The sequence below is a fragment of the Ochotona curzoniae genome, unplaced genomic scaffold (assembly GCF_017591425.1).
Source record: "Ochotona curzoniae isolate NIBS_2020 unplaced genomic scaffold, NIBS_Ocur_1.0 scaffold_3890, whole genome shotgun sequence".
Lineage (NCBI taxonomy): Eukaryota > Metazoa > Chordata > Mammalia > Lagomorpha > Ochotonidae > Ochotona > Ochotona curzoniae.
The window spans coordinates 40,717,413-40,744,143 of record NW_024467115.1 but is presented as its reverse complement, the minus strand read 5'-3'; the positions used below and the strand labels follow the sequence as shown (position 1 = coordinate 40,744,143).

Sequence of the window (26,731 nt, the reverse complement as noted above, 5' to 3'; positions counted from 1 at the left end):
TGAAGGTCCTTCCTACAGTAGTATTGCATTTGTCAAATCAGGCTTACATTGCTAACATACTCATTTCTTTGTGATGGAAATGCAACCATCTGGAAATGCAGAGTGAAGTGCCTTGACTTGAGGGTGCTAGAGAACACGGGAGCTTCGTCCTTCCATCTCGCTGGGCTTTGTTGCCAGTTAACCGCCTGCTCTCCATCCTGCCCTCCCTGCCCTTTCCAGCCTCTGGTGACCTCTGCTCTGTCCCACTCTATTGCAATAAAGTCAGCTTCCCGGACACCTTCTCACCACCCTTAAATGGCTGTTGTCCAAAGGAGCGACGCAGCAAGTGCAGGCAGGGCAGCAGAGTAGCAGGATTCACTCATACACTGCTGGTGACAACATAAGCTAGCACAACCGTGCTGGCCAACAGGGTGGGACTGCCTCCAAGAACAGCATAGCGGAGCTGCCATGAGCTGCACAGCTGCTGTGCTAGTGTGCCCAAGTGGCAGCTGCACACCCATGGCCAACTACAGCAGTGTTTATGACAGCCCACTGTGGTATGCATATGGGCAGGTGCATGAATAAAGAAAACGTGGTGTCTACACACAAGGAACTACTAAATAGCCAGCAGAAGATGAGAACCTGTTATTTTTGGAAAAGTGCACGGGACTGGAGGACATCGAGTGGGATGGCAATGGAGCCCCCTTCCGAAACCGGTGCCTTCTGACACTCTCTACCGTGACAAGCTACCATGGCTCCTGGATGTCCTCATGGTCAGGTTGGCAACCCTTCTGTCCTTGCCCCACCCCTGGCCTCACCCTCTCTACACCTGCCAGGCTGGTGCTGCTTTGCATTCTGGAGATGCAGCCCTGGGCTCCCATGGGGCACAGACAGCACAGTCAGACAGAAAACCGTGAGCGCACGTTCTCCACTCACCATTCCTACACCTGCTCATCCTCACCAACACCAGACTGCTGCCTGGGAACGGACTGCGGCTCGGTTACACTCACGGGGACACCCTCCAGTGGCTGCACCTGTGGGGTGTCCTGGGCTCTATCGCTGCCCACCTTGCGCTGCCTGGGACACCTTACAGTGTGCCTACTCACTATGCATCTTCAGCTTAAGTCACACCCGGCGTGATTCCGCAGCGTCAGTGGACCACGGGAGCAGCCTCTGTTCTCTGTCCACCACCAATGAGAGAGGTGGGACGACACAGCTGAGGACCTGGTGGGCCTGAGCAAGCCTCACGCCGGGCCACAGGTGTTTCAGTGTGGCTGGACGCGCTCTGGGGGCACACACAGAAAGGCAGCGGCACCCTGGAGCAGTGCCTGGCTAGCAGCTCTCGCTGATTACTACATAGAAGTCTGACCTCAAGGCAGGCCCAGTGAGTGCAGCAGGTAACTCTACTGCGGTAGATTTCATGTCCTGGTACAGCTTGACCACCGATGCTTTGAGCATTACTGTATAAGCAGCACGTGGATTAACCGATCCCAGCGGTCTGGGTCTGAGACTAAGATCCTGGACACCAGTTATTCCTGTTTGATCTGCCGGAGCTCATGGTGGGCAGCAGCCTGGATCTGCCGAGGAGACCGGCAGTCCTCACCCATGTCCTTGCTGGAGCCAGGCAGCTTCCTGTCTGCCCCTCTGCCTGACGATGTGCAGAGTAGAAGTATGTTGGCCGCCTGTCCACACGGAAAGTGGGGAAGGCTTAGGATCCACTTGGCAGCTATCTCTCCAGATGACGAAGCAACTCTGGGCCCACAGACCTACTTCTTCCTTTCCAGCTGTCGAAGCCACATGGCCAGCAGACCAAGGTGGATGAGATGAGCTCAGCCATGGCCGTCCTCTGCTTTGCACAGAGCCCTCTGCAGCTTAGGCAGATCCTCGCCTGCGTGCCTGCTTCTCTGGTTGTCATTCTGCCTGAGCGGAGTCAGGAAATGCAACAGTTGCTTTCTCATAGGCTGCATGGTTCCCACGAGCTTCCCTTTGAATTATCTGACAGGCATCGATGGGAATACAGCCAGCAAGGCAGTCTCTCCTGCTCCTCCCAGACTCTGCCAACCCCTGCTTCCCACCACCAGCACCCTCACAACCTGGCCTGGCATATCGGCCTTTTCCATGCTACAGCCCATGGAGCTTCTGACCCCAAGCAGGGTGGGCTCTCAGCCTCTAGGTACAGAGAGGCTAAACACAATCTCACTTTTCCCAAGATGCTGGAGGTGTTAACTTTTTCCCTTCCTGGACACAATGGGTAGGTAACTTGGCGGACTCCAACCCGTGTGCATTGGGACGCTCGGCTTCCTGCTGACTGGGTTTTGCCTGGAGTTTTTAGTTGTCAGGAGCTCAGCACTCTACTAGGAAACAAGGAGAAAAGACCTTGAAAAAGGCTACTCAGCCTCTTGCAGGCGCGTCGGCGGCATCCAAGTGCACAATTCGCACATCTCACAGACGCTGCAGAAAACCTCTGGGCTTTGGGAAGGGATTAGGGCGCATCTAGGGACCTGGACGTGCCACCAAGTCACAGACTGTTTCTTTTTGCCAAGGAAAGCCAGCGTTCAGACACCCAGAGGAGGAGGAGGCGCCATCAACTCTGTGGCCGCCCTGCAGCAGAGCGCGTGGGCAGTGCGGAGCTGTTGACGTTTCCACGGCAACGCGGCAGCGCGCAGGCGGTAGTCGGTCATGGCGGAGGACTTGGAGCCCGACTGTGAGTGCACGCTGCGGGACTCAGCCCAGTTTCCCAGCGGCAGCAGCTGGGAAGCCCCTTCCTGGAGCTGGCCTGAGTCCTAGGCTCTGGGAGCCACCTGGAGCCAGTGACAGCAGGGCAAATGAGGAGTGTGCGTGTGTGAGAAACTCAGTGAGTGTGAGTGAGTGTGACAAAACATGGATGTGTGAATGTGAGAGTGTGTGTGTGTGTCTACGTGTGTGGGAGCGTCAGTGTGTGAGACTGTGAGAATTAAAGTGTATGAACAGTGCATGTATGAGCATGTGTGAATGTGAGCATGTGGACATGTGGGACTGAGTGTGCAAGTGTGTGCGCACGCGTACCGTGTGGTGCGTGTACATGCAGTGTATGTGAATGTGTGTTTACAGAGTTCACAGGTAACGCTGTGTGTGCGTGTTTACCGTGTTCACAGTACTCGTGTGTATGTGTGGTGTGAGAGTGCCTGAGCACGCGTGTGAACACGAGCGCTTCCATCCCCTAGTCCACAAGAGCCGAGCAAGCCGGGAGCCGGGAGCTCCACCCAGGGCTCCCCAGGACTGCCAGGGGCCCCCCACCTGGGCCCTCACTGGGCTGCTGCCTCCCAGGGTGTGTGGGAGCTCCACCCAGGGCTCCCCAGGACTGCTAGGGGCCCCCCACCTGGGCCCTCACTGGGCTGTGGCTCAGCATGAGGCCGCAGGAGTAAGACTGGGACTCCACACACCCATTTTTGGTTTGTGGCATCTCAGGTGGCATTTTAATCCTGAGGTTAAACTCCTGCCACCCTGAAAATTAGATGCGCTGTTTGTTAAAGCAAGTTCGCTTTCAGATGATTTGTAGAAGACCCGCACTTTCTAACAAATGTTTGAAACTTTCCTGTCGTGACTGTCAGGTACAGGTGGCAGGGTCTGCCAAGTGTCTGCTCGTAGGAAAATGTTGATCACGCTTGCTCTCTGATGGGTTCTGCAGTTCACAGGGTAAGAACCTGGCAGACGAGAAAGAATCTAGGTCCTGGGTGTCTGCAGCCCCAGAACTGAAAAAAAAAAAAAAAAGAAAGAGAAAAGAAAGAAAGAAAGGAAAATGATTGCATGGCTGCATTTGATAGTGGCTGCAAGTCCTTTAATTTTAATCAACAACCATCGCTCTTCCCTCAGTGCCTATTTGCACATACAGTGGGTGCAGCACGCCTCTCTGTGCTGGATGTGTCGCTAGTGCATTACAGGGTTGTCTGTCTCCAGGGGCAGCTCTGCTAACATTTGATCGTCCCACAAGGGCTTTCTCTGAAGTACTGGGTTCGGTGACAGGGAGGGCTCACGAGTCCTCCCGCTGAGGGATTTGCACAAGTGTCAGCTGTAGCAGTGGACACAGGCGGCCGGGCAGCCCCTTTCCACCCCATTCCCTGTCTCCCTGGGCGGAGGGGCGGGGAGAATGCAGAGATGGCCCAAGTTCCTTTATGCTGGAGTCCAGGTGTGTGCTGTTTCTGCCAGTCAAAGTGGGAGAGTGGGTGGAGGACACAGCTGGCCTCATCATGGGGAGGACATCCGTGTGTGGTGGCTCAGAGGGAAGCCAGAGGCACCCTGGAAGAGGCAAGACTGTGGGCTCAGAGATGGGTGGGCATGTGTCCAGGAAGGCAGGCAGTGCCTAGAGCAAAACAGGTTTAGATGCACTTAAGTTCTTACGCGCAGCTGATTCCCGCAGCCAAGTCCTCTTTTCATGGTAAGTTTACCACAAGCCAAAATCTCAGAGGCAGCGAAGTGCTTACAAGCTCCTTCATTCCAGCAGGGTAGGAACTGGAACGTGGGTGGAGGCAGGAGGGAACAGGAAGGTAAGCCATCTTCTGCCACGGATGCAGGAGAGGGACTGCCAGGGCAGGGAAGGCGGCCTGGTGGGGGATGAGGAGAGCAGGTGCAAGGGGAAGAGGTACATATGGAGGCTCATTTGATACAACCCAGGTGACCCTGGAAGGTGTGGGGAGTGTTGGGAATTGGTTGGGAGGGGCTATGGGCAGGCCCCAAGGGATTGGTGACTGAGCTTGTCCCAGGGGATTGGTAAGTGGGTGGGGATCAAGGGGAGGGCTGCGGGAGATTGGGTGTGGGGCTCTCAGGTGAGACACCACGTTACATCTCATTGCTGGATAACCAGAGTAGTGCCAATGTAAGAGTCAAAATGGCTAAAGCCTTCAGGGCCCATGTTCGAGTCACTCCTCACAGTGCTGGCCTCCAGAACCAGCCTGGAGTGGCTCCCCCCAGCATCCCAAGAGCCCCAGGGACACCAGCCCTGGGCAGAGCGCCCCTCAGGGCTGTTCCCACCTGCCCATGGGAGCTGGTACAAGGTGGGGCTGAAGCTGCTGGGATGGACCTGGCTTCTTTCACACTGGCAGCGGTCACATTCCTTCACTCTCTGGGGACCGCTTCTGGTGGAAATAGACTAGATTGTAGCTGGTGTGGACAGAGACCAAACCCAGTCACCAATGAGTGTGGGGGAGGCTTGGGGCCCAGCAGGTCTGGGGCAGACACAGCTGTCAGGGTGAATGGGCCATGTTCAGGCAAAGCCACTGTGCTTGGCCACTGGGGGACCCTGAGCCCGGCACGCAGATCTCCTTGTCAGATCTCAGGGAGAGACGGGGAACAGAGGGGCCCCAGTGGGGACTCACAGCCGGTGGACCTCGGTGTGTGCCTGGACCGTGTAGGCGGAACCAGCCCCTGGAGACCCAGGTTTCTCATGGCTCTGCTGCCCTGGGGGGTGGGGACTCAGCCTTTGCCAAGCAGGTGGATGTCTGCTTGCTTGCCTCCTCCTTCTCTGGGGAGCCCAGCCTGTTGGCCAGCAGCTCGAAGGACACCACAGTATAACACACCCGGTGTTCCCAACAGAAGGTCTCTATTGGAAAGGCAGATATACAGAGAGGAGGGGAGACAGAGAGGAAGATCTTCGTCCATTGATTCACTTCCCAAGCGGTCCACTGGCCAGAATTGCGCCGATCCAAAGCCAGGAGCCTGGAGCCTCTTCTGGGTCTCTCACGCGGGTGCAGGGTCCCAAGGCTTTGGACTGTCCTCGACTGCTTTCCTAGACCACAAGCAGGGAGCTGGACGAGAATCAGGACTGCTGGGATTAGAACCGGCGCCCATGTGGGATCTCAGCATGTGCTTGGCTGGTGACCCCTGGGACAGACTGGCTTATTTGATGGAGTCTTGCTCTGTGCTATGGGCTGCTTTGCCAACAGTGGTGATGTTGGTTGTCTATGTACCATTTTGTGTGAGATGTTTGTCTTGCCTTTGTGGTGGACGGAATCAGAGAGGTGATGAGTGGCTCCCACAGTGAGGGGCATATGCAGAAGGCCAGGGTCCCCCAGTTTATGTCCTAGGCCTCTCCCAGGGCAGCTGAATGGGGCAGGGGGAGTCAGACCCCACAGGGATTTGCACTGTGGAGACAGAATGAGGAAGGGTCGTGACCGTTAGTCACCCACAGACTACTGAGACAGTTGAGAATTAAGGGCCATGGGTCAGATCTGTAGGAATGCATCCCAACATCTCACTAGTAGGAATGACAACTGTGGGATGGGCCGGGGAGTGCTGGGGGTGGGTGCAGTGGGGTGCTGGACCCTGTATTGGAGTGCCTGGGCTCCGTGGGGGCCTCCTCCACCGCTGGTTCCCCTTTCCTGCTAAGGTGCAGGCGGGGAGGTAGCAGTTAGTTCATGGCATCCTGGGTACCCAGGCGGGAGACCTGGATGAGTCCTGGCTCCTGGCTGTGCTCTGGCTCAGCCCTGGCTCAGCCCTGGATGTGCTGTGGCCCAGCCCTGGCTCCTGGCTGTGCTCTGGCTCAGCCCTGGCTCCTGGCTGTGCTGTGGCCCAGTCCTGGCTCCTGGCTGTGGCCCAGCCCTGGCTCCTGGCTGTGCTGTGGCTCAGCCCTGGCTCCTGGCTGTGCTCTGGCCCAGCCCTGGCTCAGCCCTGGCTCCTGGCTGTGGCCCAGTCCTGGCTCCTGGCTGTGCTCTGGCTCAGCCCTGGCTCCTGGCTGTGGCCCAGTCCTGGCTCCTGGCTGTGCTCTGGCTCAGCCCTGGCTCCTGGCTGTGCTCTGGCTCAGCCCCAGCCCTGGCTCAGCCCTGGCTATGCTCTGGCTCAGCCCCAGCCCTGGCTCAGCCCTGGCTGTGCTCTGGCCCAGCCCTGGCTCCTGGCTGGGCTCTGGCCCAGCCCTGGCTCAGCTCTGGCTGTGCTCTGGCCCAGTCCTGGCTCCTGCTGTGCTCTGGCCCAGCCCTGGCTCCTGGCTGTGCTGTGGCCCAGCCCTGGCTCAGCCCTGGCTGTGCTGTGGCCCAGTCCTGGCTCCTGGCTGTGCTCTGGCTCAGCCCTGGCTCCTGGCTGTGCTCTGGCTCAGCCCCAGCCCTGGCTCAGCCCTGGCTGTGCTCTGGCCCAGCCCTGGCTCCTGGCTGGGCTCTGGCCCAGCCCTGGCTCAGCCCTGGCTGTGCTCTGGCTCAGCCCCAGCCCTGGCTCAGCCCTGGCTCCTGGCTGGGCTCTGGCCCAGCCCTGGCTCAGCCCTGGCTGTGCTCTGGCCCAGCCCTGGCTCAGCCCTGGCTGTGCTCTGGCTCAGCCCTGGCTCAGCCCTGGCTGTGCTCTGGCTCAGCCCTGGCTCCTGGCTGTGCTGTGGCCCAGCCCTGGCTCCTGGCTGTTCTAAACATTTGAGGAGCAAATGAGGGGATGCAAGATTTGCATGTTTTACTGTGCCCTGCTTTTCCTCTGCCTCTCTACATTTCAAATGAATAAGAGATATATAAACGTTATTTTAGAAAGGTATTACAACTGCATTTTTAGGCCTTTCTTCTCAAACCCTTGCTAACAGTTAAAGAGACATGTTGTAAATGAGACCAAACCTCCTTCCACCTGGATGTTGAGCTCCTTGACTCTGGCCGGGCTCCTCCATCGCACGCATGTATCGCTCTTTCCTCTCATCTTTAGCCATATCCTGCAGTGGTCCAGGTGTCCTTCCCAGGGGAGGACCTACCCAGGCCCGCCGTGTGGACGCACACAGAGCCAGCCAGGCCGTGTCTGAGTCCCGTCCTCTTCTCTGAACAGTTTACCTCAGGTGGAGGCACTGTGAAACGCCAGGGCTTCAGACCCTGTGCAACCTGTCCAAGCTCCTGAATGGCCTCCAGAGGGCGCACAAAGAGGACATCTGCAGGTACACCTCCGGCCACCTGAATCCCAACAAGCTCTACCGGCCTCCCGAGACCATCCTGCAGCACTGGGCCAATGCCAACAGACCCAGGGAGGACAAGGTGGCCAGTGCGCGGCGGCTGCCGGCCGGGCAGACCCAGGAGATGAAGGACGCCTGGGCCTATTTCACCGTTAACACAGCTGTACTTCCGGATGACGCCAGGGACTCGCCGCTGTTCAGGTATCTAAACCCTAAGCCACAAGCCTTCTACCCCTCAGAAGAAAGCCTTCTCACGGAGAAGGCTCCAGGGGGACCGCAGGGCGCCTCGGCCCATGGCACCGCAGCAGAGCGCCTCCGAGAGGAGCTTCAGCTACCTGACCTGAAGGTGCTGCGGTACCACGCAGCCCGGTCCAGCCGCGCGTGCGCGCTGGGGCCTCCGGCCAAGGACCAGTACCAGTATATCAGCTCCTACCTGGCCGGAATCACCAAAGCCGAGCAGTACAGGAAGTTCCTGCGCTTCCAAAGAGAAGTGCTGGTGACACGCGATCTCTTGGAGAAGGACTTCAGCGGCAGCGCGGCAGCCCTGTGCCATGAGAAGAAGCTGGCAGAGGTCAGGGTCCCTGCGGCGCAGTGGGCAGAGCGAGAGCGTCTGGTGGGGTCTGCCTGAGCACCATGTGTATTCCCGGGAGCTTCATCACCCGCGGGGGTGCTGACCCCGGGTGTCACTCCTCCCTGGCAGAGAGGGGAGGGTAGTGCCAGTTTAGAAAGAGCAGACAGCAGCCTCTGCCCCAGGATGCGCGTCGCATGGCTTTCCCGTTTGTGTGCGGAAACTGATGAAAAAGTCAAAGTGTGTGTGTAAGGCCAAGCATGGGGGGGTGTTGGGGGCGGTGGGGAGGGGGGCGTGTGTTGCTGTGAAGGCGTCCTGGGTGCAGATACAGGGAACTGGCTTGGAAGACTTGACTCAGGTGACCAGGCAATGGAGGAACCTGGGCAGTGGAGGAGGGCTGTGTCTCCCAGGGCTCCTCCACTGCCCCATGTGGACCAGACCTCTGCAACGGGCGCTTCTGTTCCCCGCCGCCAGGAGCTCCAGAACGTATGCACCTGTAACCCTCTGCAGCTGAACCGGCTGCAGGTGTTCGGGGAAATCTTTGAAGACATCTGCAACAGCTCTCTGATTTTTGGTGGCCTCCTGAAGGAAGTGAAGGTAACGGGCGTCAGCCAGGGCTGGCCTGCCTGCTGCCACTCACAGAGGCTCCCTACCAGTCAGCCCACAGCACACCCCGGTCACCACAGGGCCAGCTGGCTCCCTCTGGAAGCCCGCAGCTTTCCACTGAAGCTTGCTGGGTCTATATAAGCATCTCCATATTATACAAATGAAAAATATCCACTCCTATCATTGCACCCGCCTCGTTCTTGATGGGTTTATGATCACACGGCAAGGGCCCTTCAGAGGGGATCCCAGTTGGGGTTGGGCTGCTTACAGATGAGACTCTTAGCTTCCCTAATGACCTGCTGTGATGACCCGGAGCGGCCTGTTCTCTGGACACGATCTCATCACTGGGACACCTGATTGGCACCCTCCACGCTGCGTGACGGGAAGCACCCACTATCTGGGCTGACATGGGCAGTGAGCGTCTCCCTGCTGTCCTCCCACGGCAGTGAGACTCTATGCATTCTAGCACATACAACACTTGATTTCTTGTAGCAGCACTTCTCTCCTGTCCTCAATCCCCCCATGACTCCATCAGACTCTGCTTGTGTCTAGGACGAGTACGAGCTGTACATGACGATCCTGTTGGACTCCCAGGCCACATCACAGCATAAGGTAACGACTAGGTAGGCTTGGCGTCGTAGCCCATAAACCATGGGCAACATGGTGAAACCTGGAAGTCCCATTCATGTCTCTACAACCTGGGCGGCTGCTACTTTCTCTGGAAGAATGTCTGTGTGTTGGTGTCAGGTCACATTGGTGGTAAAGGCCTTAGCATTGTTCATATTTCCAGACCAGCCGAGGAACTCCATGTACGTGAACAGTATGGGATGCAAGCACTGCTCCATTAGCGTCATCGAGTGTGCATGCTGGCACCCAGTGTGGGTAAGCCAGGGTCTGGAGTTGAACTGTGCAGCCCATCCAGGTATTCCTTCCAAGGCCAGGGCGGTGATTGTTCTAGCAGGAAAAGATGCCACAGGTACGACTCTGTCACCTGGCAGACACCCACAGACTCTAACACTGCTGCTAAGATGACCTCACCATTTTGAATTCAGTAAAGTTTAAAAAGTTCGGTTTTGTGAGTCAGCACACACAGTGACTTTGTGAAAAGATGAGCAGCACTGCTCTGAGGCTGGTGCTAACTGCTCCACTTCCGGCTTTGTCTGCGGGCACTTTTCTTGGTTTGGAGCCTTAAGCAGCGCAAGTGTTTCAGTGTTGGTTTTTATAGATGTAGCTAAAGGCTGAAGTTGGGCTCTACCCTGTTATTCATGTTGAGGTTGAATCAAAAAGACTATATGTGGGTTCTTCGCAAGTTTGTGGAGAACCTGAATTAAAGACACTTATTTTTTGTGCAAAACAATTTAGAATCCATAACTAGTTTTTTCCCCTTAGTTTTACAAAATGCATGTTTCCATGAACTTCTTTGACAGTGCTGGGAGGCTCAGTGGGTCCCCAGATCTGCAAAAAGTCCCCAGTGTAGATTTTGGTTCTGTTTCCATAGAACCTATTGTATCCATCCTCTTCAACATTTTAAACCATCACTGATCATCCCTAAGTTACTTACAGTACTGACACGGTGTACATGATGCGTAACTCAATTTAGGATTTCACTGTGTAGGGAATAATAACAAAAACATGCCCGCACGAGTTCAAAGTAGATGCAAGCTGCTTTTGTTTTTTTGAGCTGTACTTGCTTGAGCAATGGATCTTGGGGTGATGGACGGCTGACTGCTCCACAGCTCCATCTCACAGCAACTGAACCTCCTGACCCCATCCAGGGACCCTTCTAAGTCTGAACAGCTGGCGATGAACACCTAAGGACGCAGGGGTCTTTGGTGCTCCGTGTCTGAGAACACTGTTGCTTTCTATTCCTGTGTCGTGTGGGAATGACGATCCTTTCTCACTTAAAGGAAACGATTGCAGTGCACCTGAGCCCTGCAGCCTCCAAGTCCAATTCCTCACACAAGCCAGTGCGGAACTTGCTTTCTAGAAATATGAAAAGAGATGTTTTATCCAGAGTGTCACTTGAGTTGCCACCCCCTCCCGATGTCCCTCCCTCTGTTGAGTCCTATGATTTACCTACATTAACTCAAACTTAACTTTTTACTCTGGGGCACTGGGACACACAGAAGTCACCAGAACGGGGCGTTTCCCACCCTTCCTGATGGCTGCCTTCATTGTGTGCCTGGCCCCACCCAGACTTTCCTGGCTGAAATTAGAGACCTGGAGAGGAGTCGTGTGCAGACAGCCGATGTGGACCGAGCCAGGGAGGAGCTGAGGCTGCAAGTGAAGGCCGTCAGAGCCGCCCTGGAGCAGAATGACAGGTGAGGAGTGCTGACGACCACACCTGGACATGCGTGTATTATTCTTGCTGGGAAACGTTGCTGAAGCTGTGACTGGGGCCAGTGCTGGCCTGGTGACAAAGACACTGCCTGGGGAGCTCACATCCTACATGGCAGGGTTTGGGTTGCAGTCCTGGCGTCACGTCTGATTCCAGCTGCCTGTTAATGGCATCCAGGTAATTTGGATCTCAGTCACCCGCAGGAAGTCTAGACTGAGTTCCTACTTGCTCATTTTGGCATAGCCTGGACTTAGCTGTTATGGACATTTGGAGAGTAAACAAGCAGATGGAAGATCTGGGAGTTCTCGGTATCTCTGTGTAAATCTTTCCTTAGTAAAAGGACTAACAGTGTGGTACAGTGGGTTAAATCACAGCCAGTGATGCCAGCACCCCATTTGAGTGCTGCCTCAGGACCTCGTTGGTCCATTTCAATTCAACTTTCTATGTACACTCCTGGGAAAGCAGTGCAAGAGAGCCAGGGATTGACCCAGCTGCTGTTTCAGGCTCCTGGTTTTGCCTTGGCTTACGTTTGTCAATTTAGGCCATTTGTGCAGTGAGCCAGCAATGGAAGACCAATTTTTCTCTCTCCTTCTCCCTTTCTCTCCAACTCGACCTTTCAAATAAGTTAATAAGCTCCACTTTTTAAAAGGAAAAAATAAAGAAAAGCAAGATGAACAGCAGACATCAAGGTCAAACAACCATTTTTCCATGACCATTTTGGGGAAATGTGTGGGAGAGGAGGAAGGAGCTCGCAGCATCTCATGAGATTGTTCTGCAACCACGGCCAGAGAGTGTGAAGGCCACTATGGGACCCACTCCATGGGACTGATGGATGGGTGTGAGCACCGAGTGTGTGGAGTGTCCCCACGGGGCTGCATGGAAGCAACAGGAAGTGGTGGTGCGACGGATAAAGAGAGGGCTCAGAGCGGAGCACAGCATCTTTGGAACTGGTCAGTGAAGGGAAAACAAGGCAAAGAAAGGGACATTTAGAATTTTGAGGAAGGTACTGCAAATTCATATACTCTGTCATTTTTTTGCCCTCCACACAAATGAGCTTTACAGTAACCAAAGCCCCAGGAAGAACTCAAATTAACAACACAAAGCGTCACATGCTACACTGCTGGGAACTTGTGCACTTGGACCAAGATTCTCGACCGCCACCCCAAATCGCCGGCCTTGTCCGAGCAGGGTAGATGACTATGATGAGTCCAACCACCTTGGCTGGAGAATATTCCTGCTACGCCATCCAGACAATATTAATCTTCATAATAATGATACCAGTAATGGTAGAATTTGGAGATTAAGGGAACTACAGCACAGGGCTCAGGTAGAACTAGAGGCTCTCGGGATGTGAGTCTGGGGCCATCCGTGCAAACGCTCAGCCCAGAAAAGAGCAGCCGGAGCCAAGGGAGAAGTGGAACCAGACTTGACAACGGAGCAAAGAAGTGGCAGAAAGTGTTGAAGGCGTGTCATTGGTCAGGAGTAAGTGGTGACACACACTAGGAAGAGCAGCTGGACACGGAAGGGGTGAGGACACTGCTGAGAGAGTGGACACGAGATAAGGAACAGGAGAGCACGGACACGGGCTTTAACAGACGGCAGGCAAAGAAGATCTAACTCTCACGTCGTCAAAGTCTGCAGAAGAGAAGCAGAGCGATAGAATATGCAATCTGTAATGTTGCAGTCAAGTGCAGCACCTCTGGAAGCGAACTCCAAGTCACAGATTGAGGAGGCTGCTCCTAATCTTTCATTTCTTGGTTTATTATTTAACAGATATATCGTACTGACTTACTGTAATTGTTTCTTTATATATATTTGAGAGTCAGGGGGAGTGAGACCAGGAGTGCTCCAATTTGCTATTTTTGCCCCAATGTCTGCACCCCACCTGGACATGAGTGCATTACTCTTGTGAGCTGGAGCCAGGAACCAGGAGCCAGGAACCAGGAACCAGGAACCAGGAACCAGGAGCCAGGAGCCAGGAACCAGGAGCCAGGAGCCAGGAGCCAGAGCTCAAGTCAGGTTTGTCACATGAATGGAAAGAACCCAAGTGTTTGTGCTGCCACCTGCGAACTGCAGAAAGCTGGAATCTGGCTCGAAGCCAGGACTCAAACCCCAGGACTCCAATGTGGGATGTGTCTGAGCTGCTTAGGCCGCCTGCTTCTCCAGAATTCCCGGTTCCTTAAAGCATGATCCTGCAAAGTGGCTCATTCAGTGTGTGATGGAATAAACAGAAATACATGAAAATGATCAACCCTTAGGCCCTATAGACATGTGGCTTGAAGTTGTAGGAGAGGTTGGCAGATTTAACCTACTTGCCGTAATTGCCTCCATATAGGAAACTATTTCAACATAATCGTGGAAAATGGAATTTTTCCAAGATGTTTGGTGCAAACTTGCTGAAACCCATGCACATGAAAGTTCAAGGTAGTTTGTGTTATGAAGAAAGTGTTGTGCATGCATTTCAAAAATGTTTGTCTCAAGACAAATTTGTCTTCTGATTCCATTTCCATAGACTTTTGAAAAGCTACTAGATTATCTTTTTTCCTCTTTAATTCTGCTGGACATAGGTAGCTGATTCCATTTCGTCTGAAAGAAAAGAGGATACAAAGAGATTAGGAAGTTTTCCTCCCCCTCACTATTCCTTTTAATATCTCTTGCATTTGATTTTTTGGGTTCAGACTTTGTGTGGTTGTAAATTTTACCGACGGGAGGAATTACAGCACAGAAGAAAAATGCACTGTTTATCCCAGCATCAGTAAGATCTGCCTGTTGCCCGAAGCTGTCTTTCCATTCTCAGTTTACCGTGATCAGCAATTCAAATCACAGGAAGCAATACCAACAAGCACGTGTTGGAAATAATGTGTGTTAGATCAGCTGCGTCTTTAGGTAATGGGTTTTCTAGTCCCGATGAGAAGACCTTGCTGGCTTAGCTGACTGAATCTGGCTGTCATTTTAAAAGAAAAAAATTTTTTTCAAGGTTATTTTGTTTTTGTTGTTGCTCTTAGAATACAAGAAGATCAGTTTTGTCTGAAAAATGGGTTTAAACTTTAAGATGAAGGGGTACAGATGGGGCTGCGATATCTCACCCTTCTTTCTCATTGGGTTCTAGGCTCAGAGCAGAGCTAGCCACAGAGCAGGAGCTGCTGCAGTCGGCTAGGAAAGAATCAGGCAAGTGCATGTGGAAGTCGTGCGCGTGGGAGGCTGTGTGCACGGGAGGTTGTGCGTGTGGCAGGGTGTGCACCTCAGAGGGTGTGCACGTGGGAGGCCGTGCGCGTGGGAGGTCTTGCGTGTGCTCCCTGTGGCACTTTCCCAGAGTGGCTATTCCAGTTTGCTCATTCACTCCCACCCCACTGACCACAGTCAAGCACTTTGGGAGGTTCCAAAGGCAACACCTTCTCTGCTTGACTGTGATGCTGCAAGAGGGAGTTGGCGCACCTGACCTCATGCGAGGGACTGTAGTCACAGCAGAGGCACTCCTCAAACACTGTATAAAGCGCCCTCCAGCACAAGTGAATTCATATCTAGATTTATTCTGCCTCCCATGTGTCCCGTCATATATTCTCAATCATTCTTCTGTCTTTAAAATCAATCAATCAATCAATCAATCAATCATCCAGAACAATTCTGGTCCCAGATATTTCAGGCAAGTGATCCTCAGTCTGCACTTAGAGAGAGGAAGTGAATTCGTTTGCTTAGAGGTTCTGTTGGGGCCAAAGTTGTGATCCTGTTGCACAGGGCATACCTGGGTACTCAATGCCCTTGCATCCAAATACACCATGTTCTCTGCCTCGCTGCTTCAAGCTTTTCAAGCAGGATACTTTTTGTCATGAGGAGTGGAGCCTGCAGAAATGGAATAACATCAACAAGAGAATTGAATGAGTTAGATCCAACAAGGAAGTTATTTATCTTTTTTTAAATTAATTACATTGCATTATGTGACACAGTTTCACAGTCTCTGGGATTCCCCCAACCCCTCCACCTGCTCTTCCCCCATCGTGGATTCCTCCACCTTGTTGCTGAATTACATTTCAAATTTAGTTAAGATTCTTTCATTGCAAGCATATACCAAGCTTAGAGTCCAGCATCTTATTATCCAGATAAATTCAACAGTGTCTTGGGGGGACCATCTCTGGTCTGAAGGCAGAGCTGGCAGAATATCATCCCGATCAATTAAAAGCCACAACATAACATCAACAACAATTTACAACATTATGGAATTAATTGACATGGTATTGAGTAATCAATACGTTAAAACAATTCAAGTTCTTAACTACATCCTGTGACTACTTCATTGATATTTCAATTTTAGTTTATATACTGCTGGCTTCTATACACCTTAAAATGGCTACAGAGTACTATTCAGCTGTCTCGTATCTATTTTCGTTTTAGTATTTAGCAGTTTATTGTGTTGAAGCATAATTTTATTGAACTTGGCCGATTTTAGGATAGTCTAAAGTGGCTTGTAACTCTAACAAGGCATATGTCAAAAGTTGAGGTGCAGAACAGTTTTAGGAGGGGTGTGCAGAGAAATCTTCAGTACTTTAGTGAGGAGTAACTAATCTTTGTGTCCTACTTAGTAAGGTATGTGTGAGTCCACGCTGACCGTTTCCTGTCTGGTTCTAAGCTTTCCTTGTTGTTCTCTATCTATTCTATTTTTTTGAGGTGGGGTGAGGGGGGTGCTCCAGAGCTACCCTGATGGTCATTGCAAGAGAGGGTGGGGATCCAAAGTTGGAACTAAGTAGACCAGAGAAAGCTCCTCTCCTGAGTCCCGAAAGAAGTTTACTGCTCTTCTGTTTCTGAGGACCGCTCAGGGTTCCTGGCTGTTGTTCCGATGACCCTGGGTCCTGCAAGGAAGTATTTGGGCTTCTTCCATCCCATGTGGTCGATCCAAACAGGGGTAGATGACCTCGGAGTTCTCGGCCTCCAAAGGCACTCCAGTTCCCCGTGTTCTCCTTGGCGGTTGGGATGTAGTCCTTGGTGCCTGTACTGATAGTCCTTGGTGGGGATCCAGGAGTCTCCAAGGTTGGGATACAAACCTCCTTCTAGAAGTCCCCCTGCTCCACTCTGGGGTCCCCCCTTGCTCTGTGCATATGACCTCCTGTTAAGAGGTTATTAGGATAGCTCTTGATTCCCCCTGTATGTCATTGTAGTTTTACTATTGTCTAATGCTGATTTGAATCTGTTGTGGATTATGTCTGCTATGTTCTTGATAGGTTGTACTTCACGTCTTCCTTACACATTCTAGGGAGATGGAGGATTTCTCTGCTCTCCTTCCCCATTTCTGAGTAGCATAGGGTCTTAGAAGTATGTTAGGTTTTGGAAGTTATTTATCTTAAACAAAGTGTCTAACAGGTGTGACAGACTTCAGAGGCACTTGTGGGTCCTGGTCTGGCATACCCCCATGGGGCTGGGGATGGGAAATCTCTTGTAGTTTTGGGGGTTATAGAGTTTTTTTCTGGCCTTCAGAACTTTGTGTTTCTATCCCTGGCTTGAGCAAGCAGGTGAATGTTGGGAGTGTCTGAATCTTGTATGCCATCTACCTTGGCATCCATACCCCGCCTCTGCCTTCTCAGCACTCCCCTTCCCAGGGCAAGCAACAGGCAGAGCTGTCGGGGCTGGGTTTGGGGTGGGAGTGGCTGCCACACTCATGGCCAACTCTCCCGGGGAACTCTGAGCTTCTTATATCAGCAGCTGTAGACATACCATCCAGCTGTTAACCAGCTGAGGGTGGCTCTTCTTTGAAGTGTGTTGTAAGGGTTGTGCATGGTTCTTGCATAAAAAAGTACAGATCATGGGAAAGAAACCCACCTGGGACCACCTACCCACCCAGGGATGGGCTCCGGCATGAAGGAAACAGAAACGAGGTGATTATTGGTACCCAGTCTACAGAGCTGTGGCCAGCAGGTGGGAGCTGGCTTCTCCCTGGGGCACTGCGGTCTGATCATTACCATGCAGAAGCTGCTCCCGCCACTTCCTTGTTGGCTAAGAAACTTGGGAGGTACAACCTAAATGCATCAGGGCCACTAAAGCAGGGTGAGGGAGGAGTGGCAGAAGCAGCTGCTGCTGGGCAGAGCTAGGACATAGATCACAGAGTTGACAAAGCTTACAAAGATAGCGAGGGGTCTGAAAGTGGCAAAGCAAGCCTGGCGGTTGGCCTAGTTTGAGACTATTTTGTTCTTTTTGCTACTGAGCCCTAGAATCATGGCTGCACTAAGGTTAAGCTGAGTCTTTTATGAAAAATACACCATGGTCATTTCTCACATAGGTTGCCTGATCCTCCTTCCTCTTCATGCCAGTGAGGACAGAAGCACTCTTTGTAGGGAAATTGATTGCATCTTATCAGCATCTATGCTTGAAATGGAAAGTAGCATTGTTTCCAAAGTAAACAGTCTATAACAGAGTGAACTGTATCTTACCCTTTACTCCTGATGGCTGCTAACTACGCAATCCAAAGCCCACTTTCCCAGGAATTTTGTCAAACACTAACTAGTACTGAGATTGTAGTGCAGTCCTAGGTCTAGCTTATTCTATGTTCTCCATGGAACTTAGCCTCCAACACACTTGGGAACCTTTTCTCTCCTTTCCACCAGCAACCTCAGTGTCGCTTAACTTGCAGTGTCTCTGCCAGGGCTTTCTGCTTCCCCAAGTGCAGATTCTGATCATGGCCATGGGTGCTAATTTACCGTTAAACTCTTCCACCTTGCCCAGTGCCTACTAACTTCTGAGTGACTGAAAAGAGGAAATCTTCACTCTCATATCAGGTTGTTTTTACTCTCACAGTTCAACTCACATTGTGTTTTAACACTCATAACATTTCATAATACTGGTAATGATGCATGATGCTATGAATAATAAAAGTAGAGACACTAAGCACAGAAATACTTTGCTTTTGAAACCATTTCCAGGAGCATCTGAGGCAAACGTAATTGACGAAGAGAACCTTACTCTCACTCAGAAGGTGGAAAAGAAACGATGTGAAATTCTTAATAAGTTGGATGAAATTCAAACTCTTAGAAAACAAATTAAAGCAACTTTGGTTCATACTAGAATTTCAGATATCACTGAAAATGGGATTAAGAGCATAGAGGTATGCCCTGCCCTGCCCTCCCTTCCTCCTCTCCCTTCCTGCTCTTCCCCCCCTCCCTTCCCTATTGCCTCCCTTCCTTCTTCTCTTCTTTCCTCCCTTTCTTCCCGCCCTCCCTTCTGCTGTCTCATAAGCAAATGCTACAATTGTTTTTTTAAGCAGTGTAATTATGAGTTCACAGTTCCGTATGTTGATGGCATGGCGCAATGCTAAAATAGCGTGAACTCTCCTTCATAAGCAAAGCCTGTTTGGACAGTCTGTGCCTAGGAGACAAAATATTCTCTATTGCTAACGTCTGTCACTTTGGCTACAATTTATATTTGGTCCTTGAATTCAAATACCACATGGAGCAATAAAAGTGATATTACCATGTAATCACTTTCTGGTTTGGGATTTGAAATAGGTTGTTTCTCACCAGGAAACATAAAATAAAACATAATAAATTCTATTAAGAATTTATATAGACACCATTATGAATATATATTGTTCAAAATTTACTTATTTCTTTGAAAGACACAGTTACAGAAAGGGGGGCAGACAGAGGGAGGGTGACTTTTCATAGATTGATGCCTAGAAGTTCATCTGATCCTCCCATGTGAGTGGCAGAGGTCCAAGTGCTTGGGCAATCTTCTACCTCTTTCCCATCAAATTAGCGGAAGTTGCTCAGAAATAGAGCAACTGGGTTTTAATGACTGTTTAAGTCTCAATAACACTAAGAGATAGCTTCCCTTATTAATTCTCTTTCAGTTAAAGAAACAAGGCACAAAGATGCTAACTCATTTCACTGAGATAACAGCAAGTGGAACAATTAGTCTTCCAACTCTCTCTGGCTTTTGGTTGTACGCTGTATTGCCTCACTGTAAAGATTGCTAATTTCTTTCAGTATGTTGTGCATCTAGAAGACCAAGTCTTTATACCCCTAGACCAACATTATTTTTTTTTTCACATTGAACTTGTGTTTGTGTAACTTCATTCGGGAAGGGGGCTGGCACTGTTGCATGGTGAATTAAGCCACTGCTTGCAGTTCCAACATTTCACATGGGCTCCAGTTTAGTTCTCAGCTGCTCTGCTTCCATCTAACTCCCTGATGACGTGCCTGGGAAAACAGGGGATGGCCCAAGTTCCAATGTGGGGAATCCAGAGGAAGTTTCTGACTTTTGGCTTTGGACTGGCCCAGCTCTGGTTATTGTATCCTTTTGCAGAGTGAACTAGCAGATGGAAGACATTTCTCTCTCTGTGACTCTGTCTTTCACATAAGTAAATCAATCTTTTTTTTTTTAAAACAAATGTTAATACTTCTGTCTAGGATAGTTTTACACTCATCTAGCTCACTGTTGTGCCCTAAATAAATCATTGTTATGAATTTATTGTTATGACATTATGGAGCTGTTGCTGTTATAAATGGAAATTCAAAGCATTTTTCAACTTTGTAGTTGACAGTCATTCATTACTGGTGTATTTAGCGACATATAGGTGAATGTCAAAGATATTGTGGATTCAGGTCCTGGATTCCACAATAAAGACAATAATACAATAAAGTGAGGTTTTTTTTTTTTTCTTTTTAACATGAAGGTTTTGGTTTCGCAGTGCATATAAATGTGATATTTGTCTAATATATTGAAAATGTTTTATGTTTAAAACTATATGTGCTGTGTGTGTGTGTATGCTTAAAATATTTTCACTGTTAGAAAATACTAATAGACATTGAGCTAGAAAAATTATGCCATCAGGCTTATCCAATGTAAAGTTGATTCAGTTAATAAAAAATCCAACGTGTTTGCAGTGAATCGGAAGGCGTGCCTGTGTTTGCATTTTTACATTATGTCAGCCTTCTTAGCACACTTGTTGTTAGTCTTGGAAAGTGACGAGGCCTTCCACTTTGGAACTTCCCTAAAATGTCTGCTGTTTTGAACCATCAGAATCTACTTCTTCCATTTTCTGACCCAGGTTCAGGTTTGCTCTTTATCATGACTCCTTCATTTAATTCTTTATTTTTATATCTATTCTCAAATGATATGCTCTTAAATGGAATGTTCTTGACATTATTCTAGCTTTCATGTAGCATTTTTTTTTCTCCACAGAGATGCATGGTTAGGAAATATTCTGAATCTAATTTCTTGTTTTAAAACCATTTTTCCCTTTAGAATGAAGCTTTAAAATTAGAAACATCAAATAAAATTTTAGAGAAGAAAATAAAAGTAAGTATTTTTGTGGAATCAATGTTTAATCAACCTGAATGTCTCTCTGGTATCTGCTTGCCTGTATCATTAACCAAGCAGAAAAAGATGTGTTCTTTTTTTAAATGATGATTTTCTTGAGTATCAGGTGTGTCTGGCTAGGCAGACATTACTTCCTAGAGGAAAAGGCTAACGTGTTTGTGAAGAAATGGTGAGCTCCGTTTTTACTGTTGTGTGTGTTCACCATTGTTGGCCATTCCTCTAGCTCTTCCACGTGTTGGCTTTCAGCGATGAGCTTACTTGGTGACGCGGAATCCAAGGAGCAGATTTCTCCGGCAGTTTCCAAACTACAAGTCAGAAAATTGTAGCTTAACACATTATGGTTCTGCTTCTATTGCATGTTGAATCAGTTGCTGATACTAATAACCTCGCTATTATGTTGGCTATAAGTTAGTATGTTCTATTTGATACTAGAAATGCTACTACATTCATGTTCAATATTACTGATACTGTACTGCATTGGATTATACCTGAGTAACTGACTTTTAATTCCTGGTAGATTATTGAAAACCATCTGAAGCATAACATGAGAAGGTATAAGTTGAGTGAGGAGGATCAGCAGTAAGTATCAATGTCCCGATCAAAGACTTCGGGCAATTCCAGGCTCTCTTGGAGCCCATTGCTTCAGAACAGAAGTAGCCCAGATGAACTTTGACTTTTTGACACTCAAGAATCTTTATGTCTCTTATAATCTTTTATTGTGCTCAGGAAAGTTGATTCCAAGATTTAGCATTGAGTACCAGTTAGTGGTATTTTTTAGAAAAAGGTGAATTCTCTTGGGCAGAAATCAAGAAAATGGGATATCATGTGGCTTTAGATAACTTTCTCTTCTTCAGTTTTATGACTTTGATCATGATAGACCTTTGAAGAAATGCCATGTATATTATTATGAATATTTTCATTTAGGAAGCAAGCAGTTGACTTGTGTTAACAATTACTTTCTGCTTTGAACAAATAATTTTCCTAAAGTTGTTACTGCACTTCAAATCTCAGGACTTAAATGATTGGGAGGGACACAAAAGCAAAGATGGTTTAGATAGTGAAGGGGTCTGTGTGTCAAGGGTGAGAATGGGTCTGAATGTCTTGCGTTCAGTGGTTTCATTCAGGAACTAGCTTCTTTTACTTTCCTTTCCTGGCACCTTTTGAGTTCAGTATGGCTGCCACCATGCCATGGAGGCAGACATGGGAAAGGGGCGGGGCAGAGGTTGGTGGAGAGCTGCTTGTGTTTAATTTAGGAAGGGAAGTCCTTTTGTGGAATCCTTTCAGTGGGATCCTTGTCATTGGCGTGGGAAATGGCACATGGAAATGCATGTACGTACTAAGAGAAGCTGTGTTGCATTTGCTTAGTGCATTTTTGCTTAGTGCATTTTTCTAATCTATTGTTATGTATTTGAAGGAATCTCTGGGAATTTATCAGGGGATTTACAAAATTAGAAGAAAAACAAGATTGTCTCCCAGGTGACCAGAAATACGAGTGATGAAAACATACGTTGGTTGCAACCTTAATGGGTGCCTACTGAGGTGTTGGCACATTTTACGTTGTCAGACTCAGCCTATTGATGAAATTAACATGGTATGTTTGTCATGTTATGCAGACATGAAAATAAATATGTGTTCACATAGTTTGTGCCACTTTTGTAAACATGGTCATGAAAACACAGCTCTTCCAGTTATATCTGCTTTTGGGCCCGGCCTGGTAGCCTAGTGGCTAAGGTCCCAGCTTTGCACGATCTTGGATCCTATATGGGCACTGGTTCATGTCCTGGAGGCCCCGCTTCCCATCCAGCTTCCTACTTGTGGCCTGGGGAAGCAGTCGAGGACGGCCCAAAGCTTTGGGATACTGCACCCTTGTGGGAGACCGGGAAAATGCTCCAGGCTCCTGGCTCCAGATCAGCGCAACTGTGGCTGTTGCGGCTACTTGGGGAGTGAATCAGCAGATGGACGATCTTTCTCTCTTTCTCTCCTCCTCTCTGTGTGTCTGACTTTCCAATAAGAATAAATATTTTTTTTCATTTTTTCACATTTTATTATTATTGCTATCATTTTACGATACAATTCCACATTCCCTTATCCCCTCCCCAACCCCCCCCCAGTTCCTTTATATCATTATTAACATATAGTTCTTCATACTCAGTCATATGTTCATCATTGTGGGCATGGACAATGGCAGAGAGTCCAGAATCCTATTGTCAAAATATAATATACACAGTTTCACTGTAAGTCCATCTTTGTCTGGAAACAGAGATGCATACCACACTGCATCCTCACATCTGGTTGTTAGTCTCCATTACATAACTACTGTACATTCCCTTAAATGAAAAGTCATGATACAAAATCAACAATAGAAAGAAAAATAGAAATTTACAATGCCATGAAGTTAAATGACATGTTACTAGATATGACAGTCTCCATTACACAGCTACTATCCATCCCCTTAAATGAAAAGCCACAAAACAAAATCAACTTCCGGAAGAAAAAAGAAATTAACAACACCAAGAAGTTAAACAACATGCTATTAAATGTCCAACGTGTAGCTGAAGAAGTGAAAATCAAGAACCTTCTTGAAGAAAATGATGCCATTGTATGATCTACGAGTCATTGAATGATCCAATCAGAAGAAAGTGTCCTGAAGAGATGAAACCAACAGAAAACATCAAATCCCATGTGATAGAGTTTCCGCTGATCTTTGTTGAAGTGTATCTCCTCCAGACAATAAACGAATGGGTTTTGTTTTTTAATCCAGTCTACTAATCTATGATGTTTGATTGAGCTTAAGCCATTTACATTTAGAGTCAAATATACATAGGTGGTACTTTGGTCCTGTCATTTTAGCAATGGATTGTTCATTGGTTTAGTTTTCTGTTGTCATTCTACTGGGATGTTCTTCCCATTTGCCTTTGGTTTTGGTAGGTGCTATTCCTCTTCTCTGTCAAGAGAACATCTTGAAGTATCATTTGTAGGGCGGGTTTGGAAGAGGCAAATTCTTTTAGCTTTTCTTTACTCTGGAAGAATTTTATTTCATTTTCAAAGATGAAAGAAAGCTTTGCTAGGTATGTTATCCTAGGCCGACAATTTTTTTCTTTTAGAATCTGGAATATGTCGCTCCATTCTCTTCTTGCCTGTAGAGTTTCCTGTGAGAGATCTCCTGTGAGCTTAATTGGCCTTCCTTTATATGTCAATTGATTTTTTTCACATGTGCATGTAAGGATTTTTTTCCTTATGTTCAATTGAAGAGAGCTTGATGCTCATGTGTCTTGGTGAAGATCGCTTTTGATCAAGCCTGTTAGGAGTTCTGTGTCCCTCCTGGATCTTGTTTCCCAATTCTTTCTCCAGATTAGGGAAATTTTCCTTGATTATTTCATTAAATACACTTGCAAACTCAGCTTCTCTTTCTGCACCTTCCGGGACTCCCATAACTCTTATATTTGGCCTCTTAATAGTGTCTTTCAATTCTTGAATACTTTTTTTGGCCTGATCCAGCTCTGCTTCTAGCTTTTTGTTTGCTTCCTCCTGGTGACAGGAGATATCTGCCAATTCTGAGATTTTTTTTCTTCTGCTTGCTTCATTCTATTATTGAGACTCTCCACTGTACTTGTAATTTGCTCTACTGTGTTCTTAATTTCTGATATACCAGCCTTGATTTGCTTTACTGCTTCGTTAAATTCTTTGAACTCTTGCATGAGCTTCTCATTTTTGACCAGAATCTTCAAAATGAGTCTTATGGATTCTGTGTCCCCCATTTTCTCGATGTCTTCCTCTGTTAACTCTGAGGTTGGCATAGGGTTTTGCTCCTTTGCAGGGGAGTTATTTTTCAGTAATATTCATTGTGCCTTTGTCTCTTCTTTTGCTCTTGGTCATTGTACTTCTGGTTAGCAGAGTCTTCTTCTTGTTGCAGGTTTCTAAGCTGTGTCACCCACCGGTCTACAATTCGATTTTACTTATTGCAGTTGGCACACAACTTTTTGCTTGCAGCCACTTGTGTAAGTTCCAGATCTGGGTTCTTATGTCAGATATCCACCGTGGTCTCCACAGCCCCAGCTCTTGGCTCACCACTCTCCACCTCCTGTGATACCGTGCTGAGGCTGCACCATTGTCTCTGCAACCTTTCTCCCATTTCTGGTTGGAGTGGGTTCCAGGATTAGAGAGACACCAATTGTCCTATCTAGTTAGGTTGTTGGTGGCGCTGATCTTGTCGGAACCTATTGGACGTTAGGTCTGCGTGCCACACGGACCTATTTTGACCGGTACAATGTCACAGTCAGTATTATTTTCCTGCGGGACCTCAGCAAGCTCTCGCCAGCTCAGCACATGTGCAGTTCTCTGTTGTCCCCTGCAGTCCCAAAGCTATTGCCATGGTGCACAAAATGGCACCCGACGTGCTACCACAACAGTTCTTGATCTGCTGGCCATCAGATCCAAGGGCTACCCAGACATGCCCCAGATGGAACCCGTAGAATGCCACGTCATTGCAGTTTGCCGAGTCAGAAATGAGCACACTCCCTGCTCAGAGCATGCTCAGTCCTTTCCCTTGCCCTTTTCTCCTTACGCAAAATGGCGCCCAATTCAGCTCTAGGGGCCTGACTGGGCTATGAAATCCTCGCTGTTCTCGCACTACCCGCCTGGGATCTGCTGCTCTGTCTCTGCTCCTGGACAGTACTTTGTCTGGGTTCACCTCCCAAGCTCCCAGTGAAAGTCCCTTCCCACCTGATTGCTGGTGGAGTTCCGGCTGCTGGTGGAGTTCAGATCGCCATGCTGGAGTATTGTTCACTGCAACACCACACTGCTGTGCCCACTGCTTTCCTGTATCTGTCAGTCTCCAGGTACCCCTCTGCTGTTGTTCTGTCCTTTCGTATTTCCTGAAATATGTCCTCTCTGCTTCATCCTGATTAAATGTTTCTCCGTCTGATTAAATGTGTCCTTACCCTATTCTGCCATCTTGATTCTCCAAGAATAAATATTTTTAAAAAGAATATTCTCTGAATTAATAACTTTCCAATGGAGAAAATATTTGTGATTGATAGGAGGTAATAATTCCATACCCTGGTCCCACAGACCTGTGTATGTGGCAGCACATTTTACATATACTCTTAACACAGTTTAGGAATGATGTAGTAAATATCCCCTTGGTGAAACGAGAACTGGTCAACCATCATGAAGGCACAATGCAAGCCCCTGTCACTGTCTGCCTTCACTTGAGCTTGTTATGTCTCTACTTGGCATGTCCAAGAATCTTGTGTAAATGCAAGAGTAAATGCAAATGAGTGAAGGTGTCCAAGCACTTGAGCCATCCTGTGATACCGTGTCAGGTGCATCAGCAGGCAGCTGGATGGGGAGTCTCCGCCCTGAACTCATACGGGACGCCGGTATCCTAAGTGGTGAGATTTATGCCACAGCATGGCCCCCTTGGGATCTCCCATTTGAAAGCAAGAGCTGGATACAGAGGTGATTGCTGGATGATTATATGGTAGCAGTACTTCAGTTTTTCCAAAATAAAATTTGATTATAAAACTCCTTATCAACAATGAGAAGTACAAGGAATTTAAGGACTATATCACACAGGAAATAGCAACATGGGAACAAAATCAAACAGAATTATTAGAAATGAAGGACACAATGGAGCAAACTAGAAATTCAGCGTAAAGTCTCCATTGTAGAATGAAGGAGGCAGAAGAAAGAATCTCAGAATTGGAAGAAATTTCTTGTCATAATGGGGAAACAATGAAAAAGCTGGAAGAAGAACTGAGTCAAACTAAGAAAATCATTCAAAAATTAAGGGACACTACCAAAGGCCAAATATAAGAGTTATGGGACTGGGATACAGACCTCCTCTTGTTCTCTCGCTCTGCCCTGGGGTCCCCTCCTGCTCTGTGCATATGACCTCCTTTCATGAGGCTGTCAGGATCACTCTTGGATCCCACTGTATGTCTCTATAATTTCTGCTAATGTCTAATGCGGTTTAGAATCTGCTATCTGTAAGCCACCTGTTACAATCTTAAGAGATTATACTTAAAATCTTCCTCACACATTCTAAGAAGGTGAA

General features: G+C 48.6%; 1 protein-coding gene across 1 annotated transcript; it reads left to right on the top strand.

The window, feature by feature from the left end:
* Positions 1–2,658: 2,658 nt before the first annotated feature.
* Positions 2,659–21,256, top strand: CUNH6orf118 (chromosome unknown C6orf118 homolog). The gene is made up of 9 exons (XM_040965560.1): positions 2,659–2,683; positions 7,738–8,429; positions 8,901–9,023; positions 9,585–9,644; positions 11,229–11,353; positions 14,480–14,538; positions 18,276–18,457; positions 20,599–20,652; positions 21,191–21,256. Exons 1-9 carry the CDS (start codon positions 2,659–2,661, stop codon positions 21,254–21,256), a joined length of 1,386 nt encoding a protein of 461 aa, XP_040821494.1.
* The last annotated feature ends 5,475 nt before the right edge of the window (positions 21,257–26,731 follow it).